A 23,495-nucleotide genomic window follows, 5' to 3' on the forward strand; every position below is an offset into this window, starting at 1 on the left:
AAAACATGCTTGGATAGCAAGAACCTAGCAATACACCCATCAACTACCCGGGTTTCCACAGGAAACTCCCTAGCAAGCATCTAGCAACCACCTGTGATATCCTAGCTTGCTAGTTTCTAGTTATTTTGTTTTTGGATTTGTTCATTTGTTTTTGCATTTGTTATTTTGTTTCTCGGATTTGTTAGTGTTTTCTAATTTGTTAATTTGTTTTATGATTTGTTAATCTGTTTTGCACTTTTCGGCCACCGTAGATCAGTGATTGGTTGTTGACAGCAGTAGTGATGAGTGATTGGTGGTTGACAGCAGTAGTGATCAGTGATTGGTTGTTGAGAAGAGTAGTGACCAATAATTGATCATTGGGAACATTATTGATGAGTGATTGTTTTTTTTGTTAAAAGTATTGATTGGTAAGAGTTGTGATCAGTATTGGTCAATGAGAAAAGTATTGTTTAGTGATTGGTTGTTGGGAACATCAGTTTTCAGTAGCCTTATTCAGTCTGTCTTTAAACACTGCTTTTATATTTGTGAGAGAGAGAGAGAGAGAGAGAGAGAGAGAGAGAGAGAGAGCGAGAGAGAGAGAGCGAGAGAGAGAGATGTCTTCCTGATTTACTTAAAAGGCAGCAAAAAACAAGTCCAGTGTTTAATATATGATTCAATTTATTATATGATATAATAACTATAAAAAATTCTGTGTCGGGTCTGTTAACAATAAGCTCAGTTGGGATTAGAATATAAAATAAACAGAACAATTACTGTATTTTTAGCGGGTGCACTGATACACAACACAAATATTAAGATGCATTCAGTAGTACATATGCCAAGAAGTTTACTATGGTTATAAAAATGCCTCTGATTTTAATACAAATGTCGAAATTCGATAGTTACACGCTACCATGTTATTGATTACTCTTTTATAACATCATGTACCAGTGTGATTTATTCCATATTATTAGGCATCTATGAAACGTGTGTTCTTACTATTCTCTAAAGCCAGGTGTTCAAAGGTAAGCTGATCGGATTTTGGTTATCGGATTGGATCAAATCTTGAAAATGGGTTGTTCAAAAGGGAAAGAAGGAATCTAAAATCAGATTAGATCATGGAATCCAATCCTAGTTTTTAACTGGATCAAACCTTCAGTTTGTGTTGTTCAAAACTTGTCAGTAGGATTTGGATAACTTTGATCCAAAAAACAGGATTATCTTGATCCCAACAGGGGGTAGGATTTCAAGGTGGATTCCAGAAGGAAAATGTAGTAAAACTTTAAAATTGGTCAAATAATACATTTGTATCATTTAGTGTATATACTTTTATTTATATTTTGCACTCGACTTGTGTAACCGTGGTAACAGTGATAAAGTAGATATATTAGACATAGGTAGACATAATGTCTAACAATTGCATCCCTTACTATATGTCCAGTCAGTCCCTCATTCTGACAGAATGCCAGAGGTTGGTCTGGTTCTTCAACAGGCTCATGAACTACTTCTAAAACGAGAGACTGAAAGAGCAGAAGCACAGATACTCCTGGCAGAGAAACAAATCAAGCCGACCAAACTGCAGCAAACCAAAGCAAAACTTTATATCCACCTCCTAAAAGCAGAGCTTGAAAATGCTGGTCTCTCCTCCTAAGATGTAAAAGAACCCTGAACATTCTTTATTTTGTTAACTATTGGACATTTAGCCATTTTATTTTTTTAAGACGTTTTCAAAATATCCACAATGTATTTGTTAATGTATATTTGTTTTTTTATTTTTTGTGACTCAGATGAGGGGTCATAAAATAAATTATGAATGGAAGTGGATGTTTATGTTATTTTTGTGTTTTGTCAAAAAAAAAAAAAAAAAACTCTTACAGTGACCCCCATCTTGGCTCTTCTACCTGTTCTTTACATAGCTGGTAGCCCAAGTTGTGAAATGTTGTCCCATTTAGAGCACAGGTCATCCGGATTTGGTAATCTTGAAAACTGTGTATCTGGATCAGGGTGATCCAGTCCAATGTTGCTTTAAAAAAATGGCATAAAAGTAAGATGGATTACCTGATCCTGAATAGAAAAAAATAGGATTTCCAAATCCGGATCATTTTAATCCAGATTAAACTTTTTGAACAACTGGCCCCTAAAGATAATTCTGAGGAAAAGTGAATTCTGAGGTGAAAAATACAAGGTTATGCTGCTTGTCCTTGCTCAGCATCCACCTGAGCTGAAGTGGTTCTTTTTAGTGGATCCTTAAGTGACATCAGTTCCTGAAGTTTCACAAAGGTCTCACAATCTGGAGGGAAGCTGTTCCTCTGAAAAAACAAAAATGACAACATGAATAAAAAAAAGAAATCAAGGAATCAGACAAATGTGTAAATGTATGCTATATGCAAAAAAATATTGGGACGCCTGTCTTTTCCAGTCATATGTGCTTCTTTTTCAAACTGTTACCACAAAGATAGGATGTCTATGGACGTGGTTGCATTGAATTTTTCCTCCATTTGAACCAGGAAACCCAAACCTGTTCCAGCATGACAATACCCCTGTGAGCTCCATGGAGATTTTTTTTACATGGGTTGAGGTGGAAGTTCTTGAGCGGTCTGCTATAGAACTCTGACCTCAACTCACCTAAAATCTAGTGTACCATTTTTCCAGAAGAGTGGAGTTTATTCTAACAGCAAATGGGAACTATATGTGGAATGTGATTTTTTTAAAAGGCACATAAATGTTTTGATCAGGTGTCCACAAACTCTTTTCCATATAGTGTACATATTTATATAATTCATAATTACAGTTTGAACCTCACATTAAAAGAAATATGCTGGAGGCCTCTTGTCCCTTGACATGCCACAGATTGCAGGAACATCTGAAGTGACTGCTGTGTCAGTTCATTGCCTGTATGAATGGGAAGCAATTACGTTACTGTTAACACACACAGAAATGTAACGATGGACGTGTTAATGACTGACCGGACAAGTTCAGAGAGAGAAGTGTTGTGTTGCCTGGATAAATCACTTTCCCTGCAATGGTCTGTATTTCAGGATCCAGCAAAGGGCTTTGCGTCTCAACCACTTCATCTGTCTTACACACAAAAACGCAACAAACATGAACAGGTATATGGGTGTTCCTAATAAGGGGATAAATACACATTTTGCAGACCCTTTTGGTGAACAAAACAATCTGCACGAATGCCATGAATCGCAATGACATTCAAATTATGAATTAAAAAAAGTAAATTTCTAGACAATTGTTTTCCAGTGTCCTACCTCTTGTTCTTTCACTGAAGGTTGCTTGTCCTTTACATCTGATTTTGCACCTTTACCTTGCAACAGCTTGGTATCTGAAGCTGAAATTAACAGCAAAAATGACTTACTAACTACTTACTTAGTAACTAATTACTTACTTAGATTCAGTAAAAAATATATATACTGTATATCAAATTCTTTTATATATAGATAGATAGCAGAAGTCTTCACTTTTTTTCTTTTCCCCTTTGGTGTCCTCTTTTCTTCCTGTCATTGTCATGGTCTGATTTGTTAATGGCTTCTCATCTCTTTTGGTGTCGTCCTACAAAACAAGCAAAACATTCATATTTTCATGTGCCCTTTTCTAAACATGTTCTTTCTCTACATTTTGAATCTGATGCTGTACACAAAGCACCATTTCTAGGCATAGGCAAACTAGCTGCCCCGCCCTGGCCCATTTAAACGATTTACCTGTTTTCCAGCTGAAGTTTGATATACTGTACATTTTCATACTTGAATTGAAGTAATTTCGCAATGAAATGAGAATCTCACTTAGGGTCCCAAAAAGACTAGAGAGTGCTGTGTACACCCACTCCTGAAAGACCTCTCAACAATCCTTTAGATGTGTGTGTATTAAAAAAGTATACAAACCACAAAAACCCTGACCATTTCCTTATAAATGATGAAGTGAACACAGTGAACATGTACAATCCAGTGTTAATGAACAACAATCCATGAACTTCACATATAATCTTTTTGAATGCTCCCTGCGAGTCCCGATACAATGAAAATTATTAAATGATTGAATAATTTTATCATGATTTAAAAAAATCCACAAAAAATCCACAAAAAAAATAAATAAAATAAAATAAAAAATCAACTCCATGCAAAATAATAACCGTCCATCTTCGCTTTACCTCTTTCTCACAGTACACTGATACACTGTCTATCAGCTGAATGAAAATGTAATGTTTAAAACGGTATAAAACATTTAATTATTTTATCACTGCAGGTCTGTTATAAGATTAGTCAGGAAGCTGTTGGGTTTCAGTGTGTGTATTGTGACTGTGTTTAGTTGGTACAAATCTTTTATAGTAAAACACGTATAATATTTAGACATAGCAGGCTAGATTATATATTTAAAAAAACGTATGAAAAAACACATTTTAAAGCACTGAGTACATATATACATATATACACAGTGGGGCAAAAAAGTATTTAGTCAGCCACTGATTGTGCAAGTTCTCCCACTTAAAAAGATGAGAGAGGCCTGTAATTTTCATCATAGGTACACTTCAACTATGAGAGACAAAATAAGAAAGAAAAAAAAAATCACTGTCTGTGGAAAATAAGTATTTGGTCAATAACAAAAGTTCATCTCAATACTTTGGTATATACCCTTTGATGGCAATGACAGAGATGAAACGTTTTCTGTAAGTAATTTTGTTTCTGTTGTCCTTTGACAGCTCTTTGGTCTTGGCCATAGTGGAGTTTGATGTCTGACTGTTTAAGGTTGTGGACGGGTGGCTTTTATACTGATAACGAGTTTAAACAGGTGCCATTAATACAGGTAACAAGTGAAGGACAGAGGACCCTCTTAAAGAAGTTGTTACAGGTCTGTGAGAGACAGAAATCTTGCTTTTTTTGTAGGGGACCAAATACTTATTTTACACCATAATTTGCAAATAAATTCTTTAGAAATCAATGTGATTTTCTGAATTTTTTTTTTCTCATTTTGTCTTTCATAGTTGAAGTGTACCTATGATGAAAATTACAGGCCTCTCTCATCTTTTTAAGTGGGAGAACTTGCACAATCGGTGGCTGACTAAATACTTTTTTGTCCCACTGTATGAAAATATATATGATCTATTAACCACAGTCTGGGTAATCTGACAAGACAAAAAAATGCAAAAAAAAAACAATAGAACAAATACAAAACTGGTGAAAAAAACAATATAAAATAAATAAAATAGAGATATAAGTAAGGCAGCTCAGCAAATATGACATAACGAGAGAGAGAGAGAGAGAGAGAGAGAGAGAGAGAGAGAGAGAGAGAGAGAGAGAGAGGAGGAACATAAAATAAAGGAAAGAAAGAAAAAAAAAGGAAAGATTTGATTCAGATTTGATTTAGAGATTGGTAGTGAAGTAGGGTCAAGAAAAAAAATGAGATGAATATATAATCATGAGGTATTAAAAACTAGAAACAGCATGTCTTTTCTCACCAGTTGTTCTTTCTTTTTCAACTCCCTCCTCCTCTCGACTATTTCTTCATGTGTCAGAGCAAAGGGGCCAAACACCTAAAGAAATCAATAGACATGTTAGCATTGACTTATTAATAGCTATGAAGACTAAAGGAAGAAATCTACCTCTGTTTTTTTACACAAGGTGTGCATAGAAATCTTTGGTGACCAGGATTTACATAGAGAAATAAAATACCTTACGTTTATGAGAGAAACCACACCCACACCTGGGTTTCTATTTTCTTTCTAGTGAACTCTCTCTCTGTTGTATAGATGAGGGTCAAGCAGTCTGGACTCCAAACTATTATCTATTTAATCTGTCCAACAATAAAGGATTTGTTTGTAGACACCTGACCATAAGATTCATATGTGCTTTTTGAACATCACGAGTTCCCATTTGCTGTTATTATACCCTCCAATCTTCTGGGAAGATGTTCCACTAGATTTAAGAATGTGTTTGTGGAGATTTGTGCTCATTCAGCCACAAGGGTGTTAATAAAGTCAGGTACTGATGTAGGTTAGGTGACGAGTGCAGTCAGCATTCACATTCATCCCAAAAGGTGTTCAATAGGGTTGAGGACAGATAACCCTAGATCGTCTAGATCTTCCACTTTATGGAAAACATATCTTCATGGAACTGCCTTTGTGTCATGCTGGAAGGTGCATGCTGGTTTGGGTCTCCTGGTTCAAGTGAAAGGAAACTTCATTCTACCGCATCCAAAGACGTGAACAATCGTGTGCTTCCAACTTTGGGGTAAGAGTTTGGGGGGAAAAAAACACATGGCTGGAAATGCCAGGTGTCCCACATAGTGTACTTGATGTTCGAGTTGGTAATTATCAATTTTTTTTACCAGCCATAAATCATCTTTATTACTTTTTCAGAAAATAAAACCCAACCAAACACAAAACCACAAACAACACAAGCTTCCTGTCAGGCAGTTTGTACATTGAATTAAATTATTTAAACAATAATTCTGTTCTTAATAGTGTAAAATTGTAATTAATAAATCAATTAAAAAATAATTTGAAGGTGCACCTGAGCCAACTGGGCTGCTCCTGCGTCGCTGATGTGATTGTTAGCCAGGGAAAGATACAGCAAAGTCCGATTAAGACGCAATCCCTGTAAAATGAACAATAAAATACAGGATGACAGCTGACACTTGGCTATTAGGCGGCTAGACAAGAGGCTGGATGAAAAGCTGACAAAAAAAGCGTCAATTAAAAAAAACAAAAAACAAATAAGAACAGATTATAATAGATTCTATTAGTATTTAAACGTATGTACATGTCGGCACCTGTGCGAGATAAGTAGCGCCCACGTTGCCGACGGCGTTGAAGGCCAAGTTGAGTGACAGGAGGCTCTTGCAGAGAGCTAAGCTTATCAGACGTGCTCCATCTTCTCCTATGTGATTGTTTCGCAATGATAGGTGTGTTATCCTGGCAGATAAGACAAAAAAATTATACTAAACACAACAAGAAACAACAGTATTTACACCATGCGCTATTGTTTATTGGCTGACTGAGGCTTTTTCCGTGATTGTAATTGAACCAGATTTAGTGATTGAGGCTGTAAATGCATTTTGGTGCATGTTTTTCAAGCATTACGGTTTTCCTGGAGATTTCAAATAAAAGCAAATTGTGTTTTTGTGAAAAATTCTACAGGAAAAAACCCACAAAAGTCCATGAAAAAGCTTAATAACTGTTTTGGAACGTTTTGTTTGCTGATCATTACTCATGATGTCCAGTCTTGTGAATGGACATCATGAGAAATGATGGGGTTCGGAACTCACGACTCGGAGAAATTTGCGAATTCTCATTTGGAACATAACTGACAGCAGGTTGCGGATTATCTTAAAATTCCGAATATTCAGGAACGTTAGGAGTAACATTTTAAACTATGTATTCAATAATGGATAAAAAAGGAAGGGGATGAGCCTCCACATTTAAAGAAAGCCTTCCTTTTCTCTGCTGTGCAATACAAAAGAAACCTTCATCTTCATCATCACCGTATTACACAGCATAAAGTAGAATACACTGTACTGTACCTTCATTTTCATCAACTACTGACTGCTATTGTACATCCAATAACTGAGTGAGTACTCGTATTTCATTTTTTTATATAAATTACAGTGCAGAATACTGTTTATTTTATAGTATCTTAAATATGTAATATCTTAAATATGTAGTATCTGAATGCCTTAATTCAGATTATTTCTCTTCTGATGAAATTCATGAAGGAGCTGAAGATAATTCTCTGCTCCTATACTGAACTGTCTGGCCAGATGTTTTCCTTTAAGCCAAATGTATGAAAGGCCCATCTTAAGAGCCATGACTGGGAAAATGAGAACGGGCAAACTATGCATGTCCTCTTGGGAGACGACCTCTGACCCGTTCACTAGATGTTAAGATGAATGGTCTGGGAAAGTGAGCTCTGGTACATCTGAGATACATTTAGTCTGGACAAAGACAGGCTTCGCTTTGTGTTAAACATTATTGCGAAATAGGCTCATATACATGTGTTATACATTAAGAGGCGGACCCAGAGAACGGGCAAACTATTTAACGTGTGTGTAGCCATGGATCGGGAGTCGTCGATTCATCCATACGGCGGCTCCGAGCTGATCCAGGAGGCTTGTGAAGATGCTGAATTTCTGTGTTAAATAATAAACTTTATTTACAAAGAAATAACAGTGTCTGCGAAGATTCATTCCAAGCAACATCTACACTCCATCGAGACAAGAAATATACATCAATTTATTATTATTATTATTATTGCTAATTAAATAAGTGATACATTATTGATTTATGTTGTGTGTGAATTTGGTCCAATACTGTACATTATCACATTTATAAAGTAATATAATGTCTAGATGTATTCACTAATTTACCATATGGGGCTGCGGGGGTGGGTCCAAAATGTGCGGATTTTCCAAACTAGTTTGTTTGTTAAGATTTTACAATGTAAATCTTGTATTTTGTTGTTTCTACAGTGGCTGTCAAAAATGTTGGAAACACATAGTCTTTTATGGTTTTGAGCCCTTCCATGATAGAGAACAATCCAGCCGACTGTTTGCTCTCTAAATAATGCTTTCAGAGCTTTGTGGGTTTTTTTTGTCATGTTGTATGATGAAGTTGGTTCCAATTAGCTGCAGTCCAGATGGAATGGTTGCCATGTTGGTCAGTTTTCCTTTCAGCCGGAATAAGTCTTCAACGTTCCCTGCTCCAAAACAACCCCGGACCTTTAAGCTTCCACCTCCATGTTTGACTGTCGGGGTGATGCAGTCTGCAAACATCTTCTCTCCTGTTCTCTATCTCACTTAAGTTCTTCTGTTAGAGCTTAAAAAAATGTCATATTTGGACTCATCTGTCCACAGAATTTTTTTCCAGTCATTCCCTATCCAAGTCTAGTGTGTTTTTGTATTTGACCTAACTTGCTGCATACATGCAAGTGTTTCAAATCCATAAAAGACTAAGTGTTTCCAACTTTTATGCATAGAGAAATAGAAAAATCATGCAAAGAGTGGTCTCTGCATATGTGGTCGTAGTGTGCAATTGTGCCATTCTGTCTATATTCCTCGCTGCACGTAATATCTTTAATTCCTTTTAATTCAGATTTCTCTTCTGTTCCTGTTTAGTTTTTAAATGACTATACAAAAACTTTTTTTTCGGCTTCTCTCGTTAGGGGTCGCCACAGCGGATCCTCCGCATGTTTGATTTGGCACGTTATACTAAACCAGGAAAAAGATTCAGTCAAAAAAAAAAAAAAAAAAAAACTAATTCAGAAATAAACAAAATAATGGAGAGAAATTATTCTTATTTCTAACACAAAAATATATAATATCTCTTAGTGATCTCAAATGAAACTATTTATGGCTTCACCATCAACACTAGATAATGCATTTATTTAAAGCGATAAGAACATAGTAAAATATTGCCTCACGCCTTGTTTCTACGCATACGCCATGATCACAAAAATGGCGTAAAAAAAAGTAATTCACACTGGTAAGAGCTTCCCAAATCATTATGGAGCCACATCCCACTTTAATATTAAAATGTATTATGTATGTAGACATGAGTGTGACAGAAAAACACTTACATACTGTCTTCCGCCATGAGAATATGGTAACTGTTTTCTGGAATAGGGGTTCCTTCCAAAAAAACTGTCCTGCCACAGAGATAGAACATATAGTATTAAGTCTTTATGTACAATCCATATATTATACACATATACTATAAGGACAAAAGTATTAGGACTTTTTACATATGTGCTTCTTCCCCGAACTGTTACCACACACAGTTGTATAGGATATTGGATTGGATGGGGTAGCACCCAAATCTTTCCTTCACTTGCACCCGAGGCCTCCTCATCCTACATCAGTGTGTGAGTTTAGTAACACCCCTGGGGTGGAATGAGCACAAATCTCCAAAAGCACACTCCAAAATCTAGTGGAACATCTTTCCAGGAGAGTGAAGGTTATTTGAACAGCAAATGAGGCCTGAATGTGTAATGGGCTGTTCAAATACCACATCTGACCTCATCTTATAGTCAGGTGTCCACAGAACTTTGTCCTTATAGTGTATAACCATGTTTAGTTGATACTTAATAGTGTGTAAATGTCTGCCAATACAAATAATAAGCAGTTTAATTTAAAGCTTCATTTCAGAAGTAAATATGTCATGAAAGATGGATTTCTGTGTGACTAAAGCAAGGCAGTCTAAAACTCAAGACAGGGTTGTTAAGGATTTTATGAAGTCATAGGGTTTGCTTAGTGAAAAGTTGCAAGAATCAGCTGATTTTAACTTCCAGCTACTGAACGTATTAAAGCAGCACACAAGCAGCACCTTGCGTTTCCTCACCTGAGCTTTGAGCACATAAAAACTGTGTTCTTCATAGAGGTCAGAATGGGGTCAGTCAATCCAGTCTGCCACATCCTGTCAAATATACCACAATCTAACATAAATAAAGCGCCATCTAGCATATTTATAGTGCATTGCAATACATTTTCCAGTTCATAGATAGATAGATAGATAGATAGATAGATAGATAGATAGATAGATAGATAGATAGATAGATAGATAGATAGATAGATAGATAGATAGATGATATACCATTAGATAGATAGATAGATAGATAGATAGATAGATAGATAGATAGATAGATAGATAGATAGATAGATAGATAGATAGATAGATAGATAGATAGATAGATGATATACCATTAGATAGATAGATAGATAGATAGATAGATAGATAGATAGATAGATAGATAGATAGATAGATAGATAGATAGATAGATAGATAGATAGATGATATACCATTAGATAGATAGATAGATAGATAGATAGATAGATAGATAGATAGATAGATAGATAGATAGATAGATAGATAGATAGATAGATAGATAGATAGATAGATGATATACCATTAGATAGATAGATAGATAGATAGATAGATAGATAGATAGATAGATAGATAGATAGATAGATAGATAGATAGATAGATAGATAGATAGATAAAACCACATAAATATCACCGTTCTTTATGCTGCACAATATAATTTAACCTCGTCCGCCTGCACACTATGCTAGCATCAATATAAAATAAACAATTTGGCCTGTGCTGGGAATAGTTCCCTTTTTTCGTAAAAAGTACCACATGACTTTTAAGCCTGATGATGTGTAATATGTATTTGTTTATGTAGTTGAAATTGTATTACATTATGTTGTATTACGTATTATTCCATAACAATCTTATTACAATTGCTTAAATGCGTGGTTAAATGACACGTGGTACAGATACAATACATTCAAAAAATTTTAACAAAATGCATTCCATCACACAAACCATATTTAAATGATTAACATTTATTCCAGTTTATATAAAAAAAAAAAAAGAGAAAAGAGAGTCTCCTTTAAGCCTGTTTGAACTTTGACTAAAACAGTTCCTATTATTAAATCCCCGGGTAGGATTGATATTTTAATGAGGCTCGATCATCTCAATACAACACCAAAATCAAAAGCAGCAACAGGTACAGAACAATCGAATGCAGAATACACTGTATGACTATATGCTTGTGTCCACCTGACCATCACATCCACACATATGTGCTTGTTGAAAATCCTAATCCAGATTTATTCCTACTTTACTGTATTCATAGAGGTTCAGGTCAGGGCTCTCGTAGGATGGATGCTTGAGTTCATGCTGGAACCAGTTTGGACCTCGTAATTTTATTGAAGAAACTTGTAATGTTACAGGCTTCTTACGTTGTGGCAACGATTTAGTGTAGAACATACATGGATGTGATGTTTGCAAAACTTTGAGTACAACTCTAGAGCTGTATTTCTCTCAGAAATATGTGTATACATGTATCATATATGTATAACTTTCCTGAAAAGTCTGTCATCAATGACAGCGAAGGTATATATACATAATTTCGCATTCTTTATTTAAAATATATGCTCTGTATACCGTAATTTCCGGACATAAATAAGTCTACACTAATGTACTTTACACAGGCTTTAATAAAAGACACGTTACACACGGTGTAACGGGTGAAATATGTTGCGCTTCCTTTAGGAGCATAGCGGTATTTTGGGAATAGCCTGGCACTGCATTCTTCCTGTAGTTCTGCGTGTGTGTAAGACTGAGGATTATGTCCTTATTATTTTCTGATGCTCATTTCTAAGTTTCTTTGACTAACCCTTAACACTGTTGCCAAGAAAAATTAAAAAACACTTGTTTTGGAAACCTGTTTGTGCTTATATGATTTTTGTTGTAACTGGAGTTAGCGCTTCACCCAGACTCAATGCGTTACAACGGCTTGTATCTAAACAGTAGCCTACCAAGAAAGTAATTGTTTACTGTCTTCCTTCTTCCTTTCACAAATATTTCTCTCTGGAGTTTATCTTTTGGCATCGCCGTGCGTTTAAAAAAAAGTTTTTTCTCCCGATGCCGTGCAGCTCAGAACACAGGTGAGGTGCGTTTTTTCGTTTCCGTTCGGAAATTTCATTGGTCTAATATTATAGGGTTCAGGTTTTTGGATTGAATTTTGTGAAACCAAGAAAAACCCAGGAAAAATTCATAAATTAGCCGCTTCGTTGTTTAAGCCGCGGGGTTCAAAACGTGGGAAAAAAGTAGCGGCTTATAGTCCGAAAAATACGTTAATCACCTTCTATGCTCTGCAAGTTTTCTCAGACAGTGTCCTCATCGGTCAGAAACTTTTAGCATCCAAATACAACTACTTACTCTAGATTCTGTAGACTGCTGAGGGATGGTAAGGCTTTACTCAGGATTTGTGCCATCTTCTCGTCCACCTTCCATCCTAGAGGTAACACACATTACAGCAGTTGTGTTTATAAGATTCCCCTGAAAGCGTGGCTTCACAATATTCAGTATATTTGCAGGACTTCTTTGTTTGAAGACTGAAGATACAGCTGCCACCGTTTGTTCAAAGTTACAGTTAGCTAATTGTTTTGGTTTTCTATATATTAGGATTAGAAATCAACCTGGTTCATAGTGACTTATACAGAAACATTAGAAGATGATTTGGCAGGACAATCATTAAATGGTCTTTGAATGGTTTATATACACTACCAGTCAAAATTTTGAGTTCACCTCTATCGTCCCCTACTTTTATTGAAATTTACGCAGTTTAATATCTCTTCGTTAAAAAAAAAGCATAGAAAAAATAAACAAATGGACATAAAAAGAAACCAGGATTTCGTTTTGCTTAATGACATTTTTGACTATTTGGAAGTGGCACCTTTTGTAGATATAACTAAATCATCATAGCATTTTTTGTACAATCGAAATCACATAATGCTCCAAAAGTTGAGTGTCCAAATGTGTAGCACTGGTAGTTTGCTTTGCTTTCACTCTTCGATCCAGTTCCACCCAAACCAGCACAAGTCTAGAAATCATGATTTAAAGCCTATCATTATGTTCTTTCCTTCTAAGGAAGTTCTGAGGTAGGTTTTTGGTCAATATTTTGCTGTAGGATAAACTTTTGACCAACTAGGTCTCTACCAGTGGGTATTGCATGGTGCTGCAAAATGCGATAAGTGATAGAACTTTTTTGGTGCAAGTCACGGACTATAGATCCACCAAAAGAGCCTTAGACCATCACGATTCATTTTCCATGTTTGACAGTTGGTGTCACACATCAAGAAACATCCTTTGGCCTATTTGACTGCTTACAAAAACCTTGTGTGATGAACTAAAGATTTCAAATTTCGATTTATTGGTTCATGAGACCTTCATCCAGTGTTCAGTAGTCTTGATGGTGTACGGAAGGAAACTACTCACTAAGAACTGGCTTTCTTCGCAAATCCTCTGGAGAGAAAAAACTACACTTTTAGTTGTAATAATGACGTCTTCATTTTTCGATTGCCTTTTCCCTCAATATTATATGCGCAATACACTACTTCCTGCAGTACAATATTGTTTAAGTACTGCTTAAGAGGGTGTAGTAACACAGTCTGTTCTAACACTGCTTTTGTGCAGACAAATGGTTTGAAAGCGAACAACAAAAGTTGGGACAGCGATAGGAATTGTTAGCATCAACTTTCAAGGCTTAATTTACTTCCATTTATGTAGAACAGTTGCTAGATGCCTTTAATTCTTCCCTTGTAACCTACATTTTCTTTTCACCTCTGACATTCACAACGGTGTTAGTAAAAATGTCCACAAAAATCCTAGGAAATTGTGTGCTTCCAATTTTGTAATAAAGCCAGATATCCCAATACCTTTTTCATTACCTTGTGTATATATTATCAATATACAATATACTATATATATATATATATTAACTGTCTTACCAGATATTCTGACTCTTTTTACGCTTCGAGGCTCCTCATTCTCCATTTCTATGTGAAGGCAGGGTTTGGGTGAACAGGTTACCATACAGCTTTCCGAAAATACCTGTTCATGGCTGCCGTCTAAACAGGGGAAAATGGGTTGACATTTCAACATACATTTTGAATATATGCTAGGCATTTCTTTTCTCAGAAAGATTTTATAAACCAAACGCATTATTGTCCTGGAAAACTACCAAACTGCTAGAGAGCTTAATTCATAATCTTATATCACTGATTAGTAACAAAAATATAAGAGTGTAGAATACAAACGCATTCATTAATATACAATTAAATTTGCAAAAATAATTGGGACTGTGTAAAATGTAAATAAAAATAGAATGCAACGATTTTCAAATCGAATAAACCTATATTTTCTTCACAATAGAACAAAGAAAACATGTTGAAACTGAGAAAATGTACCATTTGAAGGAAATAATAAGGTAATTTTGAATTTGATGGCTGCAAAACGTCTAAAAAAAGTTGGGTCGGGGCAACAAAAGTCTGTGTCTGTATTTTTATAATTAAACTGCTGAAGAAATATTTTGCAACTAATTAGGTTAATTGACAACAGGTCATTAAGATGATTGGGTATAAATGGTGTAGCTTATAGATGCACAGTCTCTCAGATATAAAAATTGGCAGAGCTTCACCAAACTATGAAAAATTGTGGCACAATTGAGTAAAATTACAAAACAGATAAAAAATCTCATCATTTACAGTACATAATATGATCAACGTTTTCAAACGATCTGGAGAAAACTCCTCAGGTGGCATTGCATTTAAAACAGTGATGATTCTGTAATGGAAATCATTGCATGGGCTCATTAACACCTCAAGAATGTCTGTGGACACAGTTTGCTATGTCATCCACAATGCAGGTTAAATCTCTATCGTGCAAAGAAGGCTTGCGTGAACACGTTTCAGAAACGTCACCATCCTCTTCTGGCCAAAGCTCATTTTAAATAACTGAGGCAAAACTGTTTTGTGGCTATACAAATAGAAAAAGTAATATCTTTTTTAAAAACAATGCACACCACGTCCTCCAGACTAAAGAGGAGAGGAACCATCTGGCTTGTGATCAGCACTCAGTTCAAAAAGCCGTGTGAAAAAAAGCCGCAAAATATGCAGCTTGCACATTTGAAAAGGTTCCATCAATGCTGAACGGTATATACAGGTTTTAGAGCAACAAATGCTTCCATCCAGAAAACATCTTTTTCAGAGAAAGTTTGCATATTTGAGCAAGACAATACTAACTGCATACTGTATCTAGTGCAATAGGGTGATTCCTTCTAAAACTGCCCTGCCAGCAGTCTAGACCTTTCACCGTTTGAAAACATTTGCCACATGAAACGCAAAAAACAACAAAGAACACCCAGAACTGTTAAGCAGCTATAAGGCACATATCAGGCACATATGGGACAACATTCCTCTACCAAAACTTTAGTAACTGGTCTCCTCGGTTCCCAGATGTATACAGACAGAAGATGTGATGCTACATAGCGGTAAAAATGGTCCTGTGTCATCTTTTTTAAGACCCGTTGCAGCCATCAAATTTAAAATTAGCTTAATTTTTACATTACAATTATATATTCACAGTTTAAACTTTTTTTTATTATTTTTTATTGTGAATAGAATATGGATGTATGAGATATGTAAGTCATTGTTTTCTGTTTTTATTTACATTTTACACAGTGTCCCAACTTTTTTGGAATTGGGTTACTGATGGTTCTTCTTAATATTGTAATGATAAATAGTCTCAAGGTGTTTTTGAAGGCTCCTCTATCATCGAGCAGGACCATAATAACTTTCCATTTTTGGAAGCTAATGTGTCTGCTGGTGGTTGAGAGACAACAGGAGGGTCAACACTAGGATTCTCATTCTCATCTGATAAGGATGCCTCATAATAATAGTCCTCCTCAACATTATCGTCTTTCTCAGACATATTCTCCTCTAGGTCACTTTCACTGTCAAAAAACTGTGCCAAAATCTTATTGACAAAAAACAGTCTACAAAGAGGAATAGCTTCTGTGCAAGCTTTTATATGTTTCTTCCTCCCCTGTAAACCTAGAGACTTATGTTTTCCCCTCACCCATAGCATGTGAACTATCAGATTTAGATATTTCTTAGGTTTTATACAGCTAGCAGTATATGCGAAGAACGAATTTCACTATGCTGTAATGTCTTCTTCTTCTTCTTTCAACTTCTCTTATTAGGGGTCACCACAGCGGATCATCCGTCTCCATACCCCTTTGTCCTCTACATCTGCCCCTTTTAAACCAACTACCTGCATGTCTTCCCTCACCACATCCATAAACCTCCTCCTTGGTCTTCCTGTTTTCCTCCTTCCTGGTGGCTCCATCCTCAGCATTCTCCTACTGATATACCCCATGTCCCTCCTCTGCACATGTCCAAACCATCTCAATCTCACCTCCCTCGCCTTGTCTCCAAAACGTCCTACATGCGCTGTCCCTCTAATAAACTCATTTCTAATCCTGTCCATCGTCGTCACTCCCAACGAAAACCCCAACATCTTCAGTTCTGCTACCTCCAGCTCCACCTCCTGTCTTTTACTCAATGCCACTGTCTCTAATCCATACAACATCGCAGGTCTCACCACAGTCCTATAAACTTTCCCTTTCATTCTTGCAGATACTCTTCTATCACAAATCACTCCTGATATCACTCTTCTCCACCCACTCCACCCTGCCTGTACTCTTTTCCTCACTTCTCTAACACACTCTCCATCACTTTGCACTGTTGAACCCAGATACCTGAACTCCTCCACCTCTTCTCCCTGCAACTGCACCACTCCACTGCCCTCCCTCTCATTCACACACATGTGCCCTGTCTTACTCCTTTCGACCTCCACTTTTCCAGGCTCTTCTCAACCTGCTCCCTACTCTCACCACAAATCCTGTATATGTGACAAGAAAAGCCCTTCTATCTATCTATCTATCTATCTATCTATCTATCTATCTATCTATCTATCTATCTATCTATCTATCTATCTATCTATCTATCTATCTATCTATCTATCTATCTATCTATCTATCTATCTATCTATCTATCTATCTAGCTTGTGAGCAGGGTGATGGAAAAAAGTGTGTTAGTGTGTGTTTTTATAAAAAAGCACCTGAAAATCAAGACAGTAAACACTACTTTCTCTGCATCAATCATCATAGGGAATTGACGGCTATTTGTTTATACCTGGTGCTCTTTCTGTAGAAGGTGATTCTGTTGTAATCAGTCTCACATCAGGGATTTCCTTCAGGCCAACTAAAGCACACAGCTCAGGGATATCCACTCGCAGATCGCCTGTGCACTGGTAGTCATCTGTGATCAACAAAACATTGTTTAACAAAATATGGCAAAGCACCACGAGTCTAAAAATGGTGCTATTGGAGAACGACCGTGGTTTTCCGCTTACCTATGTTTTGGACACGGGAGGTGTTTTGTTTATTCAGTCCTAAATGTTAGAAAACAGAGAATATTCAGCAAGGTAACAAGTCCACATTAAATACTACAAGTCAGACAATCAGTCAGAGTTACAACTGTTTTGATTGAATCTTTTTTTTTTTTTTACAGATTTCTGAACAAACTGCTTCCCGTGGGCTCACCACCTGCAGGAGGGACCGTAAGGGACGGTGCTGTGAGGATTGGGCAGCAGTCGAAGGCGGGGGCCTGCTTAGACTGCTGCCCCCGCGACCCGAATTACGGATAAGCGGGAGAAAATGAATGAATGGATAATTGAACAAACTGCATCTACATTATATGGACAAAAGTTTGTGGACACCTGACCATAAGATTCAAATGTGATTTTTGAACATCCCATGTTACTTCCTATGTTTGCTGTTATAATAACCTCCACTCGTCTCAGAAGATGTTCCACCAGATTTTGGTGGGTAGTTTTGGAGATTTGTGCTCCTATTAGTTAAGTGAGGTACTGATGTAAGGTATGGAGGCCTGGGAATAATTCAGTGTTCCATTTCATCCCAAAAGTCCACATTTGCTGTAACAATAACCTCCACTCACTTGATGTCACCCAAATGAGGATGGGTTCCCCTTTTGAGTCTGGTTCCTCTCAAGGTTTCTTCCTCATAACATCTAAGGGAGTTTTAGGGAGTCCTTGCCACAGTCTCCACGGCTGCTCATCAGGGATAAATACACACCGTTCGCCTTAACTTAATTTCTGTGAAGCTGCTTTGAGACAATGTCTGTTGTGAAAAGCGCTATAGAAATAAACTTGACTTGACTTGATATGACACTCTTCTGGGAAGATGTTCCACTAGATTTTGGAGTGCGCTTGTGGAGATTTGTGTCCATCGATGATTCATGTGACATTTTCTTAATTTTAATTGGTTTTTATAAAACTTTAAACTAAGTGGTTGTCCTACAATGTTTCTTTTTTTTTTTTAAGATGACAACATCCAGGACTAAAGGTGATTTTTTTTTTATTAAATATGCAGAAAAGTACACATTTCATTTGTAAATTCGCTTGCATAAACAGATTTGCATTATTGAGAAAAATAAAATATGTTGACAATTCATTTCAAAAGTCCAGACAAGTTTGCATCACACCATATGTGGTTCTTCCCGAAAGATCTTTAACAACAAAGTTTGAAGCACAATTGTACAGTAGGTCTCTGTAGGCTGTAGCGTTTCCTCTCCACTGGAACTAAACCTGTTCCTGCATGAAAATATTCTCATACACAAAGCCAGGGATATGGTTTGAAGATTTTGGAGTGGAAGATCTTAAGTAGTATAGAGCTCTGACCCTGACCATAGTGAACACTTTTGAGATGTTCAACCAACAAATGGTCAAGTGTCCACATACTTGTGGCCCAAAATGACCTCATACACCTGTAATGACTTAATAAAAAAATTAAAAATAATTGCAGTCAATTAAAGCTTAAGATAATTAAATTAAACTAAAGATCATAGCTGGATAGATATGTTCAAACAAAAAAAAATAAATCCAACCTGCAGTTTGTGAAGTCTCTTCCTCCAAACCGGAAGTTCCTTTCTCCTTGTTCACCTTTTCCATCCGTTTCTTCATGTTTTGTTTATTTTTATTGTTTATTTTATACACAATAACCTATTCTAATCGATGCGCGGAAACTCGTATTGTTATTATTCTTGTTGTTTAAATGTATTAATGTATTTATACAGTCTGTTTTGTTTATCACTGAACCATTACATTTCAAACGTACCATTGAACAGATTCAGGCGCTGCGTCTCGGTTGCCATAGTAACCATTCTGCAAAAACATAGGGGCCTGGGTTAGCGGAAATGACGTACTTCGCACGGAGAATTTTTTTGAGCTACTAAAATTATTATAACTATTATATATTTTAAACGTTTACAAGGTTCATATGCATGATTTATAATTCTGAGTGGAAACGCAGTGGTTATATGTGTAACCACCGCGAGAGGGCATACCGGTGAACGCTGATTGGTTGTTGGAGAGGCGTGTCCGGTTACGTATGCGGAAGCGTTTATGAAAAAAATATTTAAAATAATAAATATAAAAAAACAAATGTTTTTTAATCCTAATTTATCTTACACTGGTTTTAGTAGAGTTAAAAATAATATTTTTACGTCAGCGTAATCACGCTGCTTATACAAATCACATAAAAAAACCAGCGACACACGCTTTGTAATGATCTCAAACTGGAGTGATGTGTCGTTTGCAAGCGAGTCGGTTCTTTGTTTCGGCTCTTTGATTCGGATCCTGTGTGTGTTCTAAGCCTCCCTTACACCACCAAAACTGCTCTGATCCATCAAAGCATGAACCCCACAAGACCTCTTTTGTGAAATGGGACTTCCATGGATCAGACTCGTTTGTCCAGCAAAAGCAAGGCGATGCCCCATCAGGTTAAGATCTGGAGAATTTAAGCAAATAGACTCGTCATGTTCCTCCATCCATTTATGAACAGTGTCGAGGTGCATTATCCCGTTAAAAAAAACAAAAAACGTGAATGGATAGATTGAGAGAACAACAACAAGGGTCCAAGCACGGAATAAATTTTGAAATATCTTATACACACACGTTTCACCTTTTATAACACACAGAAACATCTCACTCATTTCCCCTGAAACATTGCTTCTTTAGTTCTTACTTCAATTTCTTTAGCTGTCATTAATGCAGGGGTGACAGTAAAAACAGTCATTAATAGTATATAAATGCAACTAGCTATGCTGTGTATCGTAATGACTAATAAATAAGCATCATGACATCATATCATCATTGATCTCATCCCTCTCACTAGTTTATCCTGGTATTTTGGGATACAAAGGACACCAAAGGATGCCTGTATAATGCCTCGATACCATAAACATCCAAATCGGACCTGACTCTGTGCCCTCCCAAGTGTTTTTTTTTTCCCCCTTCCACATTTCGGACACGCTCAATAATTCAAACACCGGTACACAAATGTAAATGCTCTATGCAATCGTTAAAATTCACTTTATTGGCAGATGTATTAATTGACTATCCATACAATTAAAATATGCTTTGACTGTATACCTTGAGTATCAAGAGTTATGACCTAGTAAAGAATTATCACATGATTCTTGGCTAAATGTAAGAGCAACAGGCAGGTATATTCACAACAATGTAGTGCTTTTTATTAAAAAACAAACAAACGAACGAACGAACAAACAAAAAAACAAACAAAAAAACAAATAAAAACCCAAATAGAATATAAAACAAAACAAAAAGTAAAAACCAACAGCATTTTTTTTTTTCATGACTTTAGAATCATAATTACAAACTTTAAACCAGAGTGGAAAACGTTTCGACAAACTGTACACAACACAAAATGTCTGTCAGTCTGTCCATATACAACGCTTGCATGTTATTTTTGTGATTGTCTAAAAGAACTAAACAAATCACACAAAAACACACAAATACAAGAAATCACAAGCATCAGAATTATGACCGTTATTAAAAAAAAAAAAAAAAAAAAAAAAAAAGGAGCTGTTTGTTTTTGTATTTTTTTTACCCCCAAAAAATCTGGATAAGGGAAAAAAAAAAATTAAGAACATGATAGTCAGCTAATAGATTCTTATTTTTTTAAAATCTTTTGTTTAGTTGGTTTCTGCCATTTTCCAAAATAGCATCTTTACATTTTTATGTTGGTTTGTTTTTTTAGTGTTCAACACTTTGCAGCAAAGTAACGAGGAGTACTTTTTTCCCCTCCCCTTCAAAAGTAATAATAATAATAATTAAAATAGCATTAAAAATTAATAATTACAATGACAGTTGTCAGGTCTGGGGTCACCGAGTCCATTTCCTCCTATGTCGACAAAAAAAATTGGGACAAGTCGCTTAGTTTCTTTCCTCTGTTGCTGTCTTCTTCTTCTTTTGTTTTTTTGAATTTTTTTTTTTTAAACGTTCAGCCATGTCCTTGTGACGCCCCAAGCTTAAATGAACAATGATGCCAATACAAACGGCGTAATAATTATAATAATTAATAATAATAATAATAATAATAATAATAATACATATAGGGTCGAGTCCTGTACAATACAATACACAAAAAACCAAACCAAAAAAAACAAAACAAAAACAAACAAACAAACAAAAAAATCCATTAATCAAGATATTGCTTTTTGGAGACATTTCTCTCACATATTCCCGTCTGCATATATACATAGCTTGGCACATCATATACATCTTCCTCCCGTGTCAGTTAACCCCCCCCCCTCTATTCTCTGGCGTTTGTCAGCTAAATCGAAACAATTCATATTAAGGGTCCAAAAAAAAACAAAAAAAAAACAACAACAACAATGTCCTATGCGACCTGAAACACAAGCAAACATACAAACAAAAATCCTAAACTCCACCTTTCTCTCAGGACACACCCAGATGTGTTCAATCGCCGATAGCGAATCAAACGTTTTCATTTTTAAAATGCCGTTTTTGCCTAAAAATTATTTGACGGAGATGCATACATTCAGGGTAGCGCTCAAACACACACACACACACACACATATCACACCGAAATCATTCTAAGGCGTTACAGTTAAAGTCAGTGCACTCCCACTGGTTAAACATCTCATTGAGCTGGTAAAATCAGGGAAAGCTACTTCACAGACCGAAATCGCCGAGCTTTTCTTCTTTTCGAAAAAAAATAAAATTAAATTAAAAATTAAAAATCCCCCCCACCCCCACCCCCGTCTCCAAACCCCACACCCCCAACTCAAAGCTTACAAAAGAAAAACCCCTCCCCATCCATCCTGATCCGAACGCAAATACAGTATGACGGAGCAACAAACAAACAAACCAATGAATTAAAAAAAACATATAATGTACTCAATGATGTTTTTTCGTTTGTTTCGTTCCTTTTTTAAACCGTCTTTGCCGCACAGCGATACTGTGACGTGCGTTAGTGTACACCACCGGGAGCGAATGACGTCCGTGTTAGAAAAAAAGTGCAGTTAGCTCTTCTTCTTCTTCCTCCCTCCTTTTTGCGCTTGCCCTCTTTCGGTGGGCGAGGCGGTGCGTATGTGCGCTACACTGCGCCTCCTGTGCTGCTCCTCTTCTCGCGTCTCAGTAAATACGGGTTTCTATCCACTAAGAGGAGCCGGGGTTCGGGTTTTCTCCCATGTCGAAACTGCATCTCCGACCCCGTCCGCCTTCCCCACCCCTCCACCCCACCCCGGGTCCGGGTTCCTCATTCGTTCTGTCTGTAGTACCACCTTGAAAATACATTGAACTCTGTTGTCTTAGAAACGGAAAAAACGAGCGGCCGTGACGCGACACGTGATGCGACACGTGATAGCCTTAAATATTACATATTCCTATGTTCATATGTCAATAGCAACATATTTTTAACGCTTATGAGCAATAATTCTCTCGTTGCTGGCGAAAAAAAAAACTCGCTCTCATTGTCCTGTGCATATACACCAGTTTTTAGGAAAAATAGAGCAAAAATGGATGATGGAGGATTTTTTTTAAAGGAGAGTCTTTGTTTTCTCATACCTTCATCCTTGTTTTGCTGTTCCTGCATATTCTGTCTTTTTTATTTATTCGTTTTAATTGTGTCACTTGCAGTGAGGGCGTCACTTTCTGCTCACGAAGTCGCTCAGTCCGAGCGTGCGTCTGCGCAGGCGGCGCCCGGAGCCCTCCTCGAGGAGATAAGTGACGTCTATAACTGCAGACAAAAAGGCAGCGT

The 23,495-nt window shown here is 36.6% G+C and overlaps 2 protein-coding genes across 4 annotated transcripts in view; both read right to left on the reverse strand.

Moving 5' to 3' along the window:
• Nucleotides 1–697: 697 nt before the first annotated feature.
• lrrc71 (leucine rich repeat containing 71) lies at nt 698–19,732 on the reverse strand. 2 transcript variants are annotated; one of them, XM_083544352.1, is made up of 15 exons: nt 19,297–19,731; nt 17,744–17,782; nt 17,524–17,649; nt 14,278–14,397; nt 12,707–12,782; nt 10,319–10,393; nt 9,558–9,626; nt 6,757–6,898; nt 6,498–6,581; nt 5,444–5,518; nt 3,453–3,543; nt 3,243–3,322; nt 2,946–3,057; nt 2,783–2,871; nt 698–2,288 (listed from the first exon to the last, which is right to left on the reverse strand). In XM_083544352.1, the coding sequence occupies exons 1-15, from the start codon at nt 19,370–19,372 to the stop codon at nt 2,166–2,168; spliced, it is 1,377 nt and encodes a 458-aa protein (XP_083400478.1). In that variant the 5' UTR covers nt 19,373–19,731; the 3' UTR covers nt 698–2,165. The 2 variants fall into 2 exon arrangements, with proteins under 2 accessions (XP_083400478.1, XP_083400479.1); XM_083544353.1 differs by lacking the exon at nt 698–2,288 and having other exon boundaries at nt 2,946–3,053; nt 19,297–19,732.
• A 1,020-nt stretch (nt 19,733–20,752) lies between these two features.
• Nucleotides 20,753–23,495, reverse strand: part of ash1l (ash1 (absent, small, or homeotic)-like) — a 40,665-nt gene continuing 37,922 nt past the window's right edge. For both annotated transcript variants that reach the window (XM_083544227.1, XM_083544228.1), the window contains exon 26: nt 20,753–23,474. In XM_083544227.1, coding sequence (XP_083400353.1) covers nt 23,383–23,474 — 92 coding nt within the window. In that variant the 3' untranslated portion in view covers nt 20,753–23,382. The remainder of the gene's footprint in view (nt 23,475–23,495) is intronic.

This window comes from Silurus aristotelis (genome assembly GCF_946808225.1).
Source record: "Silurus aristotelis genome assembly, chromosome: 6".
NCBI lineage: Eukaryota > Metazoa > Chordata > Actinopteri > Siluriformes > Siluridae > Silurus > Silurus aristotelis.